Raw genomic sequence first — 21,181 nt, forward strand, 5'->3', positions numbered from 1 at the left:
TTTTCCCTGTAATATATCACCATGGTTTTAGTGTATGCACTTACTCGCTGTGAACATAAACACATTCTCATCAAGATTAAACAATATTGAGCACCAGTAAATAGTTGTCTTTAAAAGTAGAAAGGAGTGGCAGTGAAGGATAAAGCCTGGGTAGAAATTTACTGAAGTGTTTTGGCCGTCACTAGGGGATTTCTACACTCTACTCTAGTATTTTTGCAAAGCTGAAACAGCATAATAGTGTGATGGTTAGTGTTGCTGACCTAAGGGTCTTGAGTGCAGAGTTTGATTCTGGAGTGAGACTGTAGGTTTGCGTGATTTCCCCACTTATGTTTTGAAAAGGAGCTAAAGTATTATCTCCTTCCCCAATTTCACACAGGTTAGGTTATCAGTGTCTAAATTGTCCTTGCGTGTGTGCCTGGCAATGGACTGGAGTCTTCTTCAAGTTGTAGTATGTCCTTTTACCCTGTGAGCCACTTTCTGATCATAGTTGATTGTGTGACAAGGAGGCAATGAAGGAAATTCCATTTTTCTCTTAGGCTTAAACCATGTCCAGTCTAAAAGCACATTCTTTTTCCTACTTTATCAAGTCTATATTCTAGTAGCGACTAACACTAGAGCTTATTCATTAGACATTATCTGGGCCTCCTATGTTTGTAGTGTAATGTAATTTAATTTATGTCATAAAGTACTCTATCTAAAAGTGCATTCTTCAAGAAACCAAAAACACACTTCTTGCCAATACAAATAAAACCCCATAACACTGATGCACGATTCCTCACAACAAAATTGATGGTACTTGAAGGAGTCTGTGCCGACTTCGAAAGAGAATCTGAAAACTTCTGCTGTAGCAGTCAGTTCTGGTGGGTCTGATGTGTCGGAGATGTAGGAACTGGTAGTGAGTTACCACTTGAGGATGTTCATTAGAGAATTGTGGGTTGGACAGAATGGATGAGATAAGCAAAGGAAATGTTAAGAATAACAGACTCATTAGGTTCATAATTGAATCGAGAGTGAAGTAATGAATGTCAGGTCCTGTCAGGTCCTTTTGTGTCATTTGAATGAATGAGAATGATTTTTTTGGGGTTCCAAGCAGAACCCTTCTATATAGCGATGGTGTTTTGAGGTCACATAGGAGTCCAGTACATTTGAGAGGGTGTCCACAGGCGCCACAGGTGGAAAAGCACAGGATGGGAAGAGAGAGTCAGGGACTGAAACTGCACCCGGTTGGGGGAGGGAACCCATTACCATTGCTGTCTGAACTACAACTGGGTTGGTGTTGGCGTCGAGTGCTAAAAATTGCTATAAATTTAGCAAGACAGATTTCCTTTTATTAATTTCAAATATTAAAACTATTAGCTTTTACTGGATATAAAGCAAACCTTTTATTTTTTTTAAAGAAAACACTACCAATTTCTACAAATTGGTAGAAAACAATGTAATATTTAAATGGCCTACATGAACTTTATGCAATGTTCAAAGCTTTAACATGCTATGGTGTTCTTAAAAACACTTGGGAGATAATATGGTGATATTTGTCTTTCAATGCCTTTCATAAATATTTTTCTAAGTTCTCAAAACAGGCTACATATGCACCTAAAAGTTGCTTTTTGAAAAAAAAGGAAAGAGAGCTGTGAAAAAAATGTAAACATCTTTATTTGAAAAGCAGGTACAGCACTGGAAAATGCAGGATTTATACATAATGAGATGATCAGGGTGTTATTCAAAACATTGTATTTTTCAGTTAATGTCACTCAAAACAAAAAACTTTTCTTTGTTGTTGTTAGAAGGTTAAAATGATGTATAATGTATCATCATAAAACCTGGATACTCATAGGCAGCATTATTTTTTTTAAAAAAGCATTAACAAGTTCATACAAAGATTATCTGAAGAACAAGAATGAAGTCCATGTCTTACAGTGCATCCTACATGACAGGAAACTGAGGGAGTCCATTGTCTATGTCATGGTTTCTTTCCTCAGAATACGTTTGGGATGGCACATTAGAATGCTCGAGATTCCTGCTCTTCCTTTGATCCTTGACCTTTTCTTTACACTTTTGTGACACTTAAGAGAGATGCCAAGTTCTTCCATTACAGCACTAAACGAAATACACTGTCAAAAAGGAACAGAAGGACTTCAATGAGAATCACCTTAGGGAAAGCCTTGTCTCATGTTAAGCTTCATGGCTAATGAAAACAGAATTTGGGAGGAAACAAAACAAGTTCTTCGGAAAAAAAAAACAAAAAAATATGGTGCAGCAGAGTACAAGTCTTTTGTTGTTGGTGGTATATTTTATCGTTCCTTCTCCTTGTTGCATTAAGTCCTGTTGATAGCCTTTAGAAAGCAGATATTTCTAGAAGAAGGTAGAACAGTCTAAGCCTCATGCTATTTTTATTCCTTGTTATCTGAAGTTACTCCTACAGATTTCTTAAAATTCTGTAATAAGCACATACAAAAGGCACTAGACAGAGTAATACAGTTCACTAGTTTTCCAAAAGAATAAAACCATTCATTAGTCCCTGTGCGTTAATTAGGGGAGAAAGCTAACATGCTAGTTACAAAGTGAGCTGAGCAACAAAGTTCTCAATTTGGAACAGACATGCAGTTGACTTTCTATAGGTCAGTAACATCCAATGCCTCATACATACAGTTTAACATAGGATATTGATTTAGAATTACTGCTCTAAAGTAGAGTTGTGAAGTATTTCGGCTCTCTGAAAATTTTGATACCATTTTTAAGTGATGGTGATATTGAATCATTACATCCTTATCTCAATTATTCTTTCATAGGCTTCTAAATTTTAACATCAAGCTGTGTAGGTATGCAGAATAGCTAACAATTCAGCTATCTATAACTTTTGTGTTTCCATTTAACAGAATTTTTGTAGTCCATGTACTGGAACATCTATTAACATTTTAAAGCTGCATGTTAAAAGGTGACAGATCCCTGTTTTATTTCCTATTTACCTTAAATTAAAATGAACCTGGTCAAAAACAGACCTCATATACAGTATATTGATTTTCATATTAATATATAATTTGGATATTGAATGTATATGATTATATATTACACATACATATTACAAAACATGTCCTATCGTGTAAATCAGAATCTACCTACATTCATATTGTTATAACTCCCTGTATCCACCGAAATGTTTAAATAAATGTGGTACAATAAAAGTTTTTGTAAATAGTACAATCACTAGAAAGGGGTTATTCAGTATCTGCAATTTCACACTTTTTCACTTATCAAGATAAATAATGTTGATTCCTTGAGAAAGAATGCAGTCTTTAATATATTTTTGAACTACAAAACATCATTTGTAGGATATTCAATTGATCAAAATAATCCAAATAATTTAAATCAGCAGGGGGTAGAAAATTAGTCAATTGGTTGCAGTTGAGAAGAAAAGGTTTATGAAGAGTTCATGGTTTTCTCACTATCTCAGATATCTATATCCAATAGATCTTATTGATAAAAAAATACAACTTTTGGTGACAGTTAAATTTTTCTTTTGCATTGCTATAGCACAATGATTCTCCTTAAATGCAATCCTTAAAAGCATGTTTAGACACAAAATTCAAATAAATACAATTTTTTGAAGAGTGTGTACTGTAATAAAGTTGTGTATTACTTTCAAAATCAAATTTAACTTTTTAAAATTTAAATATAAACATATTGTATCTCCTTATAATATGTTTAGGGCAGAAAAGTCGCACAGTGTGAAATCACACTGGGCTCTGGGTTCAATTCTTGGATTTAAAGGCAAACCGCCATTCAAGTTTCTCAGACCGGTTATTATATCTTGGTAACAAAATGAATTCATTGACAGTATAGAAAATTCCTACAAATTAAGCAAAAAATCATGAACTTTGTGAAAGTACTATAAGTCACCATCTTGTCACAAACCCCTGGTCTCACGACGGACAAGAGCGAGAGTCCACAAATTGTGATGTGACACTGCCCTTCCTGCTCACTAGTTACTGTAATGACTAATGTAATGTGATGTACAGTATGAATGAATGAATTAAGTACAGATTGTGCAGCAGACATTTCACTGCAGAAATGTTCCAACATGATCTACAGTACATGCAGGGTTAACAAGTAGTGTTTTTCTGCAAAACCATCTCATAGTCAAATATTTCTATTGGATTAAAAATGATGTATTCTCTAAAACAAGCCTGCTTGTTTTCAATGCAATAAGGCTGCATCACGTCACCAAAGTTTTGTTACTTCATTTTGAATCTGAGAATATTGAGCTGTGCATATCTGGAAATTTTGCCTAATTTACTATGTAAATTGGAGGTTTTAAGTTATGTTGTACATTTTACTTTGATTGGGGTTTGAATGCACTCATCAATGCTGACCATTTCTAACCCCAAAATATAAATTAGCATTGCAGTTCCCCTTTCATTTGTGCTATGAGGGTTTGAATGTTCTCCCCATGTTTGTGTGGGTTTTCTCGAGTGGATTAGATTTCCTCAGTCCAAAGACATATTGTCTGTGTTTGTGTCTGTGAGTGCTTCATATCCAAGGCGTATCCAGCCTTATGCCCATTGCTTGCCGGAATAGACTGGCTCCCCCATAACCCTATTAGATAAAGTGGTTAGAAAATTAATAGACAGTTAATGTGTTTATTACTTGCCACCATTTCACCATCTAAGTCCATTAAAGAGCTACCAACTCCCATACCTGTGAAGCTGAAGCAGTCAGTTTGATAGCTCTCTATTTCTCAAATTTATTAGCTAAGGGGCTGTAGGCCATCCTCAACTATGAAAACATACAGATGGAACAAAAAGACAGAACAGTAAGTCTTAGAGCTAAAACAAGGGTCATCAATAGATGAATGGGAGCCAGAGATACACAGTGATACAAATTACTCTGATCACAGCAAGGTCCTGTTATAATTTGATAGCTAAAGTAGGAAATAGGACTGAAGAAATTGCTGGACAGAAACAGTCCATTTCTGTTATCATGTTTGGAGTATGAAAATGTTAAAAACTGAATATAAGGTTAAATAACATATAGAGGTTTTATATTAGTTTAAGCACCTTGAGCAAAGTAACTAGCATGCATATGTACTGTACCTTTTTGTTCATTCTAATTGTTACAATTTATGGCTGAAATCTACCAGTAAGGGACAAATTTCCACAGTGATACAATTCTCAACAGCCAAACAACCTTGGTGTTTCCTGGATAGAGACATCTTTCAATCCTTAAGCCATGCACCATAAGCCAATTACACCCAATGCCAGTGATAGCACCAAAAAGTAATGAGTTAATGAGATTTACTTGAATCTCGGTAGGCAGGAAGTTATTATTTTTAGTAGGTTAAGCCAAAAACAAAACTGTCACTGAAGAAAGATTTATCATCTGCCTGGTGTTTTTTATTACTCCATCTCATTTAGTGAGGAGGACAGCAAACATCTGCTTCCTTTGAAGAGTGCACTAGGTCTGTCACATCTCTCCACCCTTCAGTTCACTGGAAACGAGGACTGTAAGTTTTTCTCACTAACCTTGTGCCTAATACTTATCAAAAGGTGCCCAATGACTTGCAGATGATGGAGAAGAGGCCTGTCTTATAAACACTTTGTCTGATTGACAGATGAAATGTTATATTGCCACACCTAACAGTGAGAGATGCAGTTTTTCATTTAATAAAAAAATAATCAAAAGAAAGATTTCAAATGATTGGTAGAAAAATTATATCTTGACTTATCCAAGTCTGGGACTGATTGTTAACACAACAGTAGATTTGGAAAACCGAGAGAAGACTGCAAGTCTGCCCTGTAATCTTATTGATAAAATATCGGAAAACACTTTACCATTAAAAACATTCGGTTTTGTACCCTTGAAGATGTCAGACCAAAAATTCTACAATTTAAGGTGCTTTGCGAAGTCCCTTAAGTTCAGCTGAATGTATAAATTCTATTTTAAAAATCCATTTTATAAAAAAAAATTACATCTGTTAAAAAACCTAGATAAATGATTGTGTAAAAAATGCACAGTTTAAACTATTGAAATGCTTCTGTGAAACAAAGAAAGATTCCAGTTTTTACAAGAGCCTTTCTTTTCTATATTAGAAAATATTACTAAAGAACGCAGCATTAAAAGCACTGAGCACTATTCTCAAATATTTAAGCTCCAGTCTTTTTCAGTTTCTGGAAAGGACAAAGAAAATGCTCTTTATAACCTGATTTCTATTTACATCTATTCTTTTTAGATTTTTGGGGCAATTTTCCATACCTGTAGCTGTTTCAAGGACAAGGACATTTATCAGACCAGCCTGGTTCCTGAGGCTATATGTTACTACACCCACCGTTGTACCAGTGCTTGACAAAAGGAATCCAGTTGTTTTCTATGAAGTTAAACCTTAGGGAACACAAAAGCTTTGCAGGGACAGCCATATCAACCAATCACAACCATCTTCAACATAGCTTACATTAGAACAGCTTTTAAAAATACAGCTTCTACCAGGAGAGGGACAAAACAATTTAAAAAAAACAACCAGACTGGAGCAAACTGGGTGAGAATAGACCCCAATGTGATGGATTGTATGAGCTCAGCATCTACAGTGTAGGTGCCATGACCCAAATAGTGGCCATATGATCTAATGGGATTCTAGGAGAAATCAAAATAATAGGTACAGTATCTCAGTCTGGGCAGAGACAGGCTTTGGTAACCAATCAGTGCCAATAGCAAATATTAGTGATAATGATTTTGTTTTTTTATCTCTTAAATTTACATTCTTCTTTTCAACGTATTTTAGGAATTCCACAATCTGAGCAGCTACAGTGCAGGTGTGCTCATTCCCATCTTTTTCCTTGACATAAGGAGTTACCCATCTGCAGCTGGCAGACACACCTCACACCACAACGACTAGACAGTGCGAATAGAGTGCTGAGGTCGCATCCCCAATTCTTCCCGGAGAAGCTTCCTGCACTCTAACTCCGTGGATAACGTGGTTCCAGAAGTGGAATTGGAGGGATGCGTTTGCTTGCATTGCATTCCATAAAAGAAACAAAAGGCCTTGCATGCAGAATAAACAACAGAAAAGGAGTCATAGCAAAATCACAGGAGGAAAAAAAAAATCAAAAAAGCATCGCATTCAATCGCATTATTATCACATCAGTCACAAATGTTCAAGCCGAAACAAAACGTGCATTTCTCATGAACAAAAGCATTGGAGATAATACAAAAGCAAAGGATACACATGCAAAATGACTCTGTGTAAAAGCTCAATGTCAAACTGAGTTTCTTTTCAAGCTCAGCCTTCTGCTTATTTCCCATGTGGTGTCTTTAGTCAACAGAGCAGACTGAGAAATTAAGGGAAAGTTGTTTTTTTCTCTTTTATCACTTCAAAATATGATCCAAGCTTCTGAAAATATTTGTGTAACTTCTCCTCATGTCTTTGTTGAAGAGGTATGCAGAGAACATTTGCATTTATTTCAATAGCATATTGAACTTGAGTTTGAAATATATACTGTATAGCTGGGGCTGACAGCTGCTGGTTTTCATTTCTGCTCTCTCTACCTGTCTTTGAAGTTCTAATTCACTTTTTTTATCATGCTTCAGCTCCCTAATTAATTAACGCATGTCTCACAATGACAAAATGAGACCAGATATTTTTGTTACATTGTCCTTAAAAATATGAAATGTAAAAAGGATATAGTCATTATAGTTCAAATGAGCAAATAATAAATAATTAATACTGTTCCAGAAAAAGAGTGCAGTTCACAGGACATAGAGCAATTAACCATTTTGAGCAAGGACCTTGTCTGTCAATGTACCACATGTTTGCTGTGCAGTGAGTTTGAGTTTTAAGTTTATCTCACTAATTTACTCACTCTGGAGGCACAAAAGACAAGCAAGTAATATTCATAGGAAATAAACACCAAAAGCTGGCAATCCTAAAGATGCTGACACAAGTTAAATATCTAAACACTATCTGATCCCAGGGAATCATTTCTTTAGAATCAAATTATCAATCTTAGCATGAAAATAAATGAGAACTTGACATTTACTGTACATGTCCTTGTCCATCCATAATATCAGTTACTCACCATACAGTACATCTGTGTTGACTTAACAACACAGACAAATGTACACTTTGCACATTTGTGTAAATGTTTATTAAAAAATCGTCAAAGTGGAAAACAGCATGCGTAAGACAGGCTACAAATGCTTGCATCTCATAATTTCAATAAAAGTGTCGTTGCAACATAGTTATAGAAGCCTAAAGTACTAGTATGTTATACTTTTAAAAGAAAACTATAAAATGGAGGTAATATGGTCAAAACTGAGGGGTCTGCCATCGGGGATGCAGTTTTTCACATCAGTGAAGTGAAAAAAAAAATGGTTTTGCTGGCCTAATAAAACAGTCTTAATTAAAAAGAAATAACATTCATAACAAAAATGTAATTGTGCTCTCCTGACTGTATATTATCATGCATACTCTGTGCAGCTTCAACAACTAGCTCTTTTTTTTTAGGTTTCATAAAGCCATCGGAAGCTGCACTTGCCACAGGCTGTGCACATCAATATCTGTTGTGCCATGCGCACTGCCCCACACTCACCTGTTCAATATCCGTGTTTTGCCTGGATTTATATATAAATTCTCCAATGGCTACAAAGACAGAAAGCACAAGTCCAGCTGCCAGCACAATAAAAATGCCTCCGATATTCTCCACCCCTAAAGCACTGGCTTCCTTGCTATCTTCCTCTGGGCAGCCATTGCCTCGCCACCACTTCTCCTTCATCATGTGCAGTTTGCCCTCCTCTTGCAGTTGAAGGATAGCAATAGTGACCTTGTCTCTGTAAGGGGAACCTAAGTATACAAGAGCACACAAAACAAAAAGCAAGTTAGGACCTATTCATAAACAGCAGCTTACACATAAGGGTGATCACACAAGGTTTCCAAATTTTGTAAAGAAAACTTGTCAATTATGTTTATAACTATGTGTCCGCACAATCGGGAACCGCCATTTGTGTCTGTACACGCCTACTCTCAGCAAAGACACCTGTACTGACACAGGAAGAAGGAGATAGCAGAAACAGGCTATTCATAGGGCAATTCACCTTTCCACACTCGACAACCTCTACAGTGACTTTTAGATGCCTACAGGAGACTTGGCCCCAGTTGGATGAGTGGCAGTTATTACTGTCACTACAAGCCTGCAGGTGCCCAAGACAATACAAGACTGGGAGCTGAGAGAGCCATTGCAAACAAATTCCCAGCCTAGGCATTAGGTCAGGTGTGTGCACTCACAGACCACAATGCCCTGACCCACACTTGAACTCATGACATATTGATCATGGAAACTGAAGAACATGCTTACACAGGACTAAAGGAAGAGGTGACCAGCAGGAACTTAAAATCAACCCAGTTGATTTTATTATTTGTATTGGAAACAGTGTACAAATGCTTACATGCTGATGCCATCAGCCAGCATCTAGAGTGCAGCAGCTCAAAATGAAACAAGTACACTTTAAAAGGGGTCCCGGAAAGTCACCGTCTATCCAATGTAGTCATTTACAATCATTACAGTTTACTATTGTTAGTAAGCTGATAGCTAACACAGCTGACATTTTTCATGTCCACCAAGTCATTTTACACATATACACTGGAAGTAAAATCAGGCCTTTGAGCCACTAAAAATTTGGATATAGATATATTATGAGAATCGTTGTCATGTTTTATACAGAATGACCAGTGATATTATTAGATGCATATTTTGAGCTTCTTGACACAAATGAAAAACACCACAGTGAAAGAGTAATTAAATCCAGTCCTTTGATTTAGTAACCACACAGGTGCACCTCAGCATTTCCCTTTATCCACTGCACAACTGCAAAGAACAGCTTTCTACTTTTAAGTCTTAATGATGAAACAGGCTAAGGCTGTCCAATTCACATCATTGTTCAATTCATTGGGACTGAAACCCAGGGTTACAGAGATGAAAGAATTAGTATAGAAATACAAGAGATTTTGCAAAACAAAAGCAGCTGTTGTTCAATTTGTTTTACAGGACAAAAGAAAGAAAAAGAAACAAGAGACAAAAAATGAGTGAAGACATCCATAATTAATTGAAACCCTTAAGGCCCAGAGGATTCTCTGAGTTTTTTTATTGTGCTGAGTCTTACCAATGGGAGTCCCCACACCATAGCCCTTGGAGTCAATCAAGCCCCCAATCTGTGTGAGGTTGCAGTTTCTCTGTGTGACATATTCAATGCTGGTAGACTCCATCAATAGTGCATAATCAGTGGTTAGGACTCTTTGAATGCCCTCATCATTGTTTTTTATCAGCGCTGTCTGCTTCCTGCTGCTCATGAATGCCCACATTTTTTCGTATGTGGAAATTTTAGATTTCTAAAGGGAAAAAAAAGAAAATATGGTTATCCCATGGTTGAAGTGCCTCCACAATTCATTTTCACAGAAAGACCACAACAAAGAAAACAGTTTCAAGTATTGTATTCAGAGAAGTGCAAACGCCATTGTAGAGATTTCGAGATTTTCTGGTTTATTTTAAATAGAAATCTGCCTTTTTAATAATGTATTATATTCAGTATAACCATACAGTGACATACAATATACTGTATATAAATATAATATATACATATATATTTCTCTACAATAAGGTTTTTCACGCACTGAATCTGAGTTCAGTAGAAGCAGAAGCATAAGGACAGTATTTGGACGTGTGAATGTGTGATGACCAGTTAAATATGTGCTGAATTTCTTATAAAAACATTAGAATCCAGACCCACTGTGTGCCTGCTTTGCCCGTAGCAAAATAGAAATCACATCACATATACTTTGTGGTACTCAATCAAAGTAAGATTGACAGCTGCACACAAGTCTCCTCCAGCTGATTCAATTTGTCATATACATCTGCAGCCTGTATATAGAGACGGGGGGGGGGGTAATCTTTGGCATGGTTCTTTAGCTATAAATCCCCTACAGCTTTCAACTTCGATTGCCTATAAACACAAAACGTTTAACAGGCCTACTGCAGAATCATCACACTGTGAGATAACTGACAAGATGTATGGCTGTTGTAACATTGCATCGACAAATTTCAGAAGAGTATTGCTTATGTCCGAGAAAAAATATTCAAACTGAGAGAAATTATAGCCCTTTTTACCATTAAGTTGTTAAAATCAACCAAAACACCTCCTAATTTTGAAATTGCTAGATTACTAGCTAAAAAATACAACTTTGCTACCTCTGCAAGGTTTAAAAAAATGCACACTGTGGGGAAAAAAGTTTATTGTGCATTGTAGTGTAAGTGGCAGTACAGTAACTGTACAAATAAACAACTGGCTGTTAGTACTAAAACAGAACATGTAGGAGGTACTGTATCGTGGATGCTCATTGTATGCGTTTTTTTTAATTTGAATATATAATTCATCCCCTTGTGTCTGCGAGTTTCTTTATGATGAAAGGTTTCTTTCTTCTTAGATTACTCACATAAGTTAATAATCACATTTGTACACACTGGTGGTGAAACCTTCCTGAACTATAACCAAGGAAAAAAGGAACAGTAAAAATTATTGATTTATCGATCCTCTAGGGAAATGCACCTGCAAACATGTTTTGCTATAATTTGGTACAAACCATCCATCCTTTTTCGAAACATTTCATCCAATTCAGGGTCACGGGGGAGCCGAAGCTTATAATGGCAACCAGGCGCAAAGCGGGATACATCTTGGATGGACGCCAATCCATCAAAGTGGTACAAACCACACTCATCAAAATATTCATGCTTCTGTAGCTATCACAGCTTCATGTGCTATGGGCATTCTGTCACCAATTAATATCAAGAATGTCCTAACAATTTCCAGGGAACTGTCATGTTTGCTCTCTTTCATAGCCTGCTTCAAACCTACTTCAAAAGCCATTGCTAAACATTGAATGTGTGTTAAAAACCCTTTCCCAAACACCATATTGTATATGACTCTTAACAACTGAATCTTTGCCATACAGTACCTTTACAAATCTACTTATTCTGTTTTCTATTCATTCAGTAGCATGCAGTAGAAACTTAACACTTCAGCATCCATGTTGAACTATAGGCACTAGCCTAAGGTAAAGTAAGTGGGAAATGTGATATCCGAGCAAGAAGACAAAACTATATGTTCAGTGTCCAATATTTACTATTTCCTAATCAGTGATCCTTATTTCACAACAGATCTCTCCTTGTCAAAGGAAAAAAAATCAATGTGGATTGTGATGTGAGAGTTGTCGCTCAAAGAGCTTTGAGAGGCCTAGAATATGTGTTCAAAACGATATGCGAATAGTTTTCACATCCAAAAGTAATTAATGTCTAGGAAGACAAAGAGGGAAGGCCTTGTCAAGATGTTTTGTAGTGTCTGCAACAAAGTATGAAGTTGTTTAAGGTCTCAGTTTGAGACTCAGATTGTTCTGCAGACATAGATAACTACTGTACATTATCATTACACTTGTCTCTTGTGGCTTTCCTGGGATCATGACTTGTGCCTGAAAGATTTGTTTTCACCATGATAATGGCCCTAAACACAAGGCCTCATTAAAACCAAATGACTTAAATGAGAAAGACAAACAACGGGCTTTAAAACCGGAGTGCTAGTCTCACCAGAATTTAAATTCATTGAACTGCTGTTGACAGAAACAGTAAAAAAACTGACTGCAACCCACATAATACAATTACAACTGCTTAAAAGATTGTGCCTTAGTGCTGAAAAAAAGAATAGCAACATAGAAGTATTTTTACGAGAAAGGTGTGTAGTCTAATGGTAGCAAAATAAGCCTTCTACTGCATTTTGTTCTGATAAGGTAAATAAAGATTCCTGTAAATCAATATTTCATGCTGATTCATTGTATTTCAACATGAGAGGCCAGTGAGTGTGTAGGTTTATAATTAAAGATAACATTAAGAAAATCACATTTATTGCATCGCTCTCACACAGTTTGTACATGGGATGTGGGGGTCTAACCACCCTATGCGTTACAATTCACCTTATATTATTTCGGTGTAAGATCTATTCATTGGTTCAATAGATCTCATGAATACTGAAACAAGACTGGAAAACTGGATGCAGCAGAATGTTACACCTACCTTAAAGAAGGTCATGGTTGATCCATCTCTTACAGCCCCATATTCAATTTTAGTTTGCTTTGCTAAATCATCAGCAGAATCAATGGGCGAGTCCATTCTTTCGACAGTCAGGAAGGCAGCCAAGTTAGCAGTATAGGATGATATTATTATTAAAGTAAAAAACCACCAGATTCCTCCAACTATTCTGGTGGAAAGAGCTTTGGGCATCAGTTCTGATCCTGTTACAACAGCATCAATAATATATTGTTAGGTATGGACAGCTTTGCTACAGTAAACACAACAAGGCACATTAAGCAAGCTAAAACAAGGCAGGTTCAGGTCTTTTCATTAAATCGAGTAAACAGAGGACTATTTATGAAGACATGTTTGAGACATGCGTGGAGGTGAATGAAATGAATGAAGATGTACATGATAATTGTGGCCGTACAATGTGGTTAACACTGAATTCACATTAAAACAAAGCATCTCTAAATTCTTCAGCGAGACCAGTGTTGAACTCCAATGTTAAATCCAAGATGTTTTTTTTTATTACCAACCAGAGAACTGCTCGTAGCAATTGAAAAAACTAAACAGTTTGTGCTGACTATTCCTTAGACTCTTAGTTTCATGTACTGCAGCTCTTGAAATGAAGCTGTCACATCAGCTACAGCTAGAGTTTTTTTACTGTTTAATGGGGTCAGCAGCAGTACTGAGTAATGCTTGTTTAGCAGACACAGGTGCTTAAAGTAGAGATTTGTCTTCACACACTGTTCAAACAGATTATTTATTCTAGTCAGCAGAAAGTGAACTTTATCACCTGTTATTTTGTTATGTTAAAACTTTTTTTTTTTAATAATGCTATTTGTACACTGTCTAGCATACTCAGCATTATTGCATCTTCCAGGAAGCTGAAATTCTGGGATGGGATAATGCTGATATTTGTGAGGCAAGATTCAGAAGTTGTTTAAACTTCTGCAACAATCATTTTCAACTGAATGGGAATCTTTATCAATACCTATTCTTGTGTGTTTAAATTTTTTTTGTGAGCCACCCCTCTAGCATCTCCCTTAACTTAACATTTAAAACCTCAAATTAATTTATCATTTGGGAATCTCCTAAAAACAAGTAGTGTTAATAACAATCAAATGTCTCGGCGATTCCCTTAAATTTAGGCTCAAGATAATTGTTTAAATACAGAGAGTACAATATTTGCCTTCTCAAATGCCCTGTCTATGTTAATACAAGAAAGTTGGGTAAACAAGTTGAAATCTAGGTCATGAATCCTAATCCAACATAATTAGAGAACCTGCTGTAGACTGCTTTTAACATTGCACTGCAACATTATACTGGAAATCCTTACTAACATATACAGTATATACATTATATATATTATGCATTACAATACATAGGATCAGGTAATGGGTTTATTCCTTGCTGAAAAGAAAAGAAAGGAAACAATGTTTCGGCTGTGGAGCCTTCTTCAGGTTTGAGAAAGAAAGGGTAGATGGCAAAGATTAAATAGCACAGGAGAACAAAAGCTGGAAAAGTGGAGGAGGAGGGAGAGGGGGGAGGTAGAGAGGCCACTCAGGAAGTGCAAAGTGGAGAGGGGTGGAGAAAGGTGTGAAGTCAAAACTTGCATGAGAATAGAGAAGATTACACGAAAATAAATCTATCATTGAGAGAAGGGGGAGGTGTGAACCTAGTTTCAGGATGAGTTTCGTTTCTGTTGTCTTTCTGCTGTGGAAGTTGAGAAACCCTTCTTTGAGAACAGAGACAGAGAGATCAGTGTGATCATGGCCATCTGAGGTGAAATGAGAAACTATGGGCTTGGAGAAATCTTTAATCTTCACAGCCCTAACATATTCTCTGAAGCAATCTCCTAGTCTCCTTCCGGTTTCCCCAACATATAGTAGATAGCTGGGCATTTTTTGCAAGAGATACAGTAAATGAGGTTGCTTTACTGTATGTATGATATTAGCTCTATTTATGAATTCATCTGTTACATACTGTAGGTGTAAAAATACCTAGTCTTTGGTCACATATCAAGCATCATTTTAGGAAGTTAAAATGCTGGCAGAATTATAGGAAGCTACCTTAAAGGTTGTATTCCAGGAATTTATTCCAGAAGGGAAATGTTACTGTAGTATAATAATATAGGTTAATTATTATAACAAAGAAGGCCTGCAAGTACATTGGAAATTGTCCAAAGAAATTTCTAAAAAATAAAATTCATTTAGAAAAACCCAGTATTTAAATTTGCTTTAAAGCTGTCAGATTGATAGCTTTTGATTTTAAAGAACCAAAATGCAGAGAACCCTAAAATTGTACTCACACTTTCAACATACACTTTCTTTCTTTAATTAGCAAAAATCTAAAACAGTATAATAATTATAACAAGGCCTGCAAGTAAATTGGAAATGGTCCAAATAAATTTCTAAAAACTAAATAAATTTACTAAAACATAGTATTTAAATTTGCTTTAAAGCTGTCAGACATATGAAAACAGGAGAAGCAGATTTCAGCTTTAACACAGAATTTACAGATCCAATAGTTCTAAAGGGTGGTGACTTAATTATTCGTGATTTGCACGTTTTTTTTGGTTCTATCCAGTATTTGTTAAGGGTGCGAAGTAATGTAGGAGGAATATGTTGACAAGAAACAGAGTAATTTATGAAGGTTTTGGTATGGATGAGGATGATTGAATTACAAAGTAATACTGAAATGAGGCATGAAATGAAAGACACTGTTGTACTTCTCTGCCTCGGCTAAGCTGCTTCTGATATATTCCCTATGGAGTCATATGGCTCCTATGGGCACCGTTGATGGCTGTACTTTTAATGTCACACTTTTAAGTAAAGTGTGCAGAATGGTACGTGCTAAAGGGACTAATCGCAGGCGGTGCACATTATACCTACAGTACATTACAAACCCAAGCTATACCATTCAAATCAAAATGTGTTCGCTAGCAACACTCTGGGTGAGAGACAGTACTTGCTGAAGCCTCCTAAGTGCCTTATGGCAGACATGACAGCCAATCCTGATCCAGACTTTGCTCACGGTCTGTAGAAGAGAGAAAGTCTGATCATCACATTTAATTTCCAACAAAAAAGGCTCCAAATTCAACACAAACAGAACAACTGCTAACACAAAGAAAAATGATATGAACAACACAGCTACAGTTGCATGGGTTAGCATTTTCTAGCTTTTCTAGTTTTTTTCCTCCTCTCCTTAATTAGTTTCTAAATAGATAAGACAGAGCACTTACGTTCACAATTACCATGACTTTGTACAGAGTTAAACATTTGTCAGCTCACAAATGTTTATCGTGCTTTGCAAAGACAAGCAGAATCTGGTTGGGGCTGACTGTCATGTACCCAAGGTAGTGGTAACTAGCAGACACTGCATCCCACAGAATGCTGTGGATGACGGTAAACTCCATGCGGTAGGACATTTACCAGAAACTATGGTTCACAATCAGCTCTCATCACTCACTCACACCTGGGGCAGCCACACGGACACACCTAGCAAATACTGTAAGACCTGATCCAGTCGGCTGGCAGTTGGCTACAATTGGATTTTGATTGAGGTTTCCGTTTATAATGCAAGCATGAGCCCACATTATAAAAATGGTGAATTGCATACATACCAAAGTGACCTAGAGAAGTGATTTTCAAAGCTTATGTGGTCTAGTTACAACAGTAGTGATGTCACTTGCATGCTTGTTACAGCACATCCTTTCGCAGAAAAGAAAAACTGTGCAGGGGTAGCTCTAATTCTCCTCCTTCGGTCTCAGCACATTTTATTTCTCGACATGCGTATTTGAAATTGTTTAATTTGACTGGGTGTCGGCTTGCTTTTCACATGCTCAGTTTCCCATAGCGCCTGCAGGTCACAAGAATGTCTTTGCAAAAGTCATAGCCATGGAGACGACGTCCCCCATGCTGCCTGAGAAGCAAGGGCGTCCAGTCGCATATCCCTGTGTCTGTGTTGCATTTATAACTGACAGCGAGAAAAGAAAAAGGAGGAGGGGGAAATTCAGTGTATGGATGATGTGTGTGTCATGTCTTTTCAACAGCCCTGTAATGCAATCACTCCTGACGATGGCTACAAGCGAACATCTATTACAGTACATCGCAGATCAGCTAATTGTGCATGCACCTGTGTTTCTGTTTTTTAGAGGTTTTCTTCTCACATTTTTTAAAAAGGGTCTTAACTAGGCATTGGAATAACTGGGTGCAGTGACCGCATGCTGATGCAGGTTAGGCATGTAAGAAGCATTGATCAGGTTTTACAGTAAGCAGTAAATTCACTGAAAATGGAGTTTACCAGCACAGAGGCCCCAGCAGACTATGGGATGTGTGCAATATTGACATGTGACCTATGTACCTTGCTGCATGAGAGCTCCAACTCCAAACCAGAAACTATTTAGTAATGTAAAATTGTTTTCCACCACGTCAGAGTCAGGGTTGCATGGGTGGGGGTTATACCACTCATAAGGTGTAAACCTGTGGTAGTGGACAAAAACAAGTCCAGAAATCATTACATCAAAAAGAAACAGTGCTTCCAGCAAAATTTCATGATAAAACCAACTGAAATCATGTATGAGTACAATGCATCAAAATAAGTCTGAGTTGGTAGCTATAACAGTATTTTGTAAAACAAAATGTTGCCTAAATAATGGACATCTTATTAAACCTTTGCTTTCTACCTTTGCTAGCTGTATTGTGGTGACTGAGGAAATATTCTGAAGCAATCAGTACTGACGTTTCATCGAAGCTGACTGTGTCATTTTAAATCCTTGAAATACTGTGCTGATCATTGCTTATAATCCTTTCTGGTATTCATTCTCAACACGTTTCTGATGTAAATATGAGAGGCCACATTTACTACCGCTTTGGAGAACAGCATATTTCACTTAGCAATCAAGATTCCTAAAAAGTAGGCCTATTTTGAAGCCATCTTAGGCTAGACAGATTTTGGACTGGAATAATATTATGTCCAACAATACAACAAACAACAACACTCACAAGCAATATGCAACTTACCTCCAGTTTCCCTATATCAGCTGTGCTTTAACAAAACTTAAAACTGAAGAAGTAGCTGTCACGGATGTATTTCACAAAGATTAATTTTAAAGTTTGCTGAACAGAGGAAGAGCTCCCACATGCTACATTTACAAATCTAATTTTTTTGTAACAATGTATTTAAAAAGTCCATTTTTTTATCAAGATGTCCTTCTTGTTTGAAAAACTCTTTTTATGATCCATCCATCTATTGTCTAAACATTTGTATGCATTACAGGGTCACGGGAGAGCCGCAGTGCTCACAGGAGCAATTATGGGTTCACCCTGGACCATATGCCAGTTCACCATAGGGCACACATAGACATACACCAGGGCAATTTTCCCAGAAAACAATTAACCTACCAGTATGTCTTTGGACTGTGGGAGGAAGCCGCAGCACCCGAAGGAAACCCACACAAACACAGGGAGAATGTACAAACGCCACACAGATAGCACCCCAGGTCCAGAATTGAGCCCCAGGACTGCGAGGCAGCAATGCTAACCACTGTACCTCTGTACTGTCTTCTCTGTTATTCAGAAACAGTTTAATTTCTAAAACTTTTACAATTCATTAGTATTTGATTTAAAAAAAACTAAAACAATGTAGATATAAAAGTAATGACTTTTGAAGTAAGAGTAAGGTTTTTATATTTTAATTAACTTTAATTATACACTGTATATCAAATATAAAGCAATCACCGTAAAAAAGTGCTTATTAAAAACACTCCACACTATTGAAGTCATTGTCAGTTTTACTGATGGCTCCATTTTCAATCACTGTCTAGCACTGGAAACTGAATTGTGATTATTCAATGCTGATTTGCCTGTAACACTAATTGAATGTTAACAATTAACATATGTGCAACTGGATGAACAAATGATCATTTGAAGAGTATTTGAATGTGGTCATTTTGACTGAAACATTGGTTTCTTAAGTAATTAAGTGATACTAAGTGCAAGTTATTAGGCTGATTAAATGGGTAGATGTTTTACAATCTTTAATGACCGTTTCTCATTTAAAAATATCAGACTAAATGAAAGTGTACACTAAATGTTTAGTTATTGTGCTGATTATATACATTGCTGAGATTCTTTGACTACATAGACATCACCAAATTTCATTATAGTATAGGTGTGAATTCGGTTCCTTACATATTATGCACAGTAAGGTAACTTTCAATATAAGAATGGACATTACACAACTACAATTACAGTACAGAAATAATGAATATTAATCAGTATTTTTTCTGTTCCAATCAAGAAAATGGGCTATGGTACCACTGCATAATTTCATCACTTTATATAGCATCTAAAGTAAGCCATATTTATCATCAATGATATTCTTTAAAAAAGATGATCATCACAAATGTGCAAGTCAGTACTGTACATACTATAGGTACTGTACCTCAAGTGTGGTTTACCACTAACAACTGTTCAGATACAGTATGAGGAAATAAGGTGTATTGATTGATCATCTTGGGCTTTTTAATGTTTTAAAATATTTAAGTAAATCAAATTGACCAGAGTGTAAAATGAGTGTAAAATGAACATGAATGTAACATCGCTTTTAGAAAATATATCAGCAATTCTGTCAATATTACTGTGAGGTTACTGCTAAACATTACAAATTCACATAGAGCACTTCTGTACTGTAATCCTAGAATAGCATCTAAATATAGATTAATATGCTTTTAAACCTACAATAGCTTTCAAAATGTTCAGCTGCTCACACTAAATAAGATTATACAGTACGTTTTAAATCAAGTTTGTGATTTTTTAAAATAGTGGATTTTCAGTTCTCCTTGCACATAATCAGCACTGAGATATTTAAATTCCTTAATCTAGCTTTTTTCCAGCTACATTTTTTTACAGTTTTTCTCTTAGGCACTGCTTTACCTGAAAATTTTCAGCTCTTTTCCAGAAATAATTGTATCATCTCAAACAAGCATGAAAACAATAATCGACACAAACGCACTATGGTGGTAGGTAATTGTGCCAATCATATCAACTAGCTGCATGAACTAGTTCAACTAAATGAAGAAAGCTTTACAGCAAGAAAAGAATCATTTCTCACATTGATTAATAACATGGGATTCTGGTTTTTGGATTTTTTAATGGCATAGTTCCCTTTAAATCTTAACTAATTCCTTCTGAGGATTTCCCTGCCCTAAGTGAAATGCATCCAGAACCATCAAAGTTGTAACTTGTTTGCCAGGAGAACTTTGTTGATCTAGTTGCAATAATCACAGTATCACCAAGGTAATTCATTGTGTCAGTAGAGGAATGAAGTGTGAGTTAAGGTTGACTGAGATCATCTTCATCTGCCAACCCTGAATTATCAGTGGAACAAACAGTGGCTTTATTGAGACATGATGTTAAGAGAACTAACACTGTTTTACGGTTAACAGATTTATGTGGTTTTAATTCTTCTTCTTCTTCTTTTTCACAGCCTTAGTCCCAGACTGTCCTGGGGTCAGCTGCTTTGGTTGCTCTTCTCCACTTGACTCTGTCGAGCACATCTTCCTCACTCACTTCACATACCTCCATATCTTTTCTCACACAATCTATCCATCTCTTTCTAGGCCTGCCTCTTCCTCTGTTACCTTCCACCTCAAATTCCATTACCCTCTTTGTTACTTCCTCAATGTCCCTCCTCATGATATGTCCATACCACCGTAATGTCCCTCCTCATGATATGTCCATACCACCGTAACCTCGCCTCTCGCATCTTCTCAACCACATCCACCACCCTACATCGTCTACGGATTTCTTCATTTCTGATCTTATCCTTCATTGAAATCTGCAGAATCCATCTCAACATCCTTATTTCAGTTCTTCTCATCAAGTTCTCTTCCCTCTTTCCAACTGCCAAGCATTCAGCTCTATATAGTAGTACAGGTCTAATCACAGTCTTGTACATTTTGCACTTTAACTTTCTAGGAATTTTCCTGTCACAGATTATTCCAGTTATTTCTCTCCACTTGTTCCATCCAGCTTTCACTCTTTGTTTTACTGCCTCCAGTGTTTCTCCTCCCTTTA

The 21,181-nt window shown here is 36.6% G+C and overlaps 1 protein-coding gene across 4 annotated transcripts in view; it reads right to left on the minus strand.

The window, feature by feature from the left end:
• Window positions 1–1,631: 1,631 nt before the first annotated feature.
• The window catches only part of grik1a (glutamate receptor, ionotropic, kainate 1a), a 91,841-nt gene continuing 72,291 nt past the window's right edge, over window positions 1,632–21,181 (minus strand). For 2 of the 4 annotated variants that reach the window (XM_088639591.1, XM_088639595.1), the window contains 5 exons: window positions 17,466–17,584; window positions 13,101–13,318; window positions 10,147–10,372; window positions 8,580–8,830; window positions 1,632–2,111 (listed from right to left, as the gene is read on the minus strand). In XM_088639591.1, the coding sequence (XP_088495717.1) occupies window positions 1,956–2,111; window positions 8,580–8,830; window positions 10,147–10,372; window positions 13,101–13,318; window positions 17,466–17,584 (970 nt within the window). In that variant the 3' untranslated portion in view covers window positions 1,632–1,955. Of the gene's footprint in view, window positions 2,112–5,995; window positions 7,033–8,579; window positions 8,831–10,146; window positions 10,373–13,100; window positions 13,319–17,465; window positions 17,585–21,181 lie in introns of those variants that run through there. The other 2 variants (XM_088639594.1, XM_088639593.1) reach the window with 2 other exon arrangements.

This window comes from Lepisosteus platostomus, chromosome 7 (assembly GCF_059453375.1).
Source record: "Lepisosteus platostomus isolate fLepPlt1 chromosome 7, fLepPlt1.hap1, whole genome shotgun sequence".
In the NCBI taxonomy this organism is placed as follows: domain Eukaryota; kingdom Metazoa; phylum Chordata; class Actinopteri; order Semionotiformes; family Lepisosteidae; genus Lepisosteus; species Lepisosteus platostomus.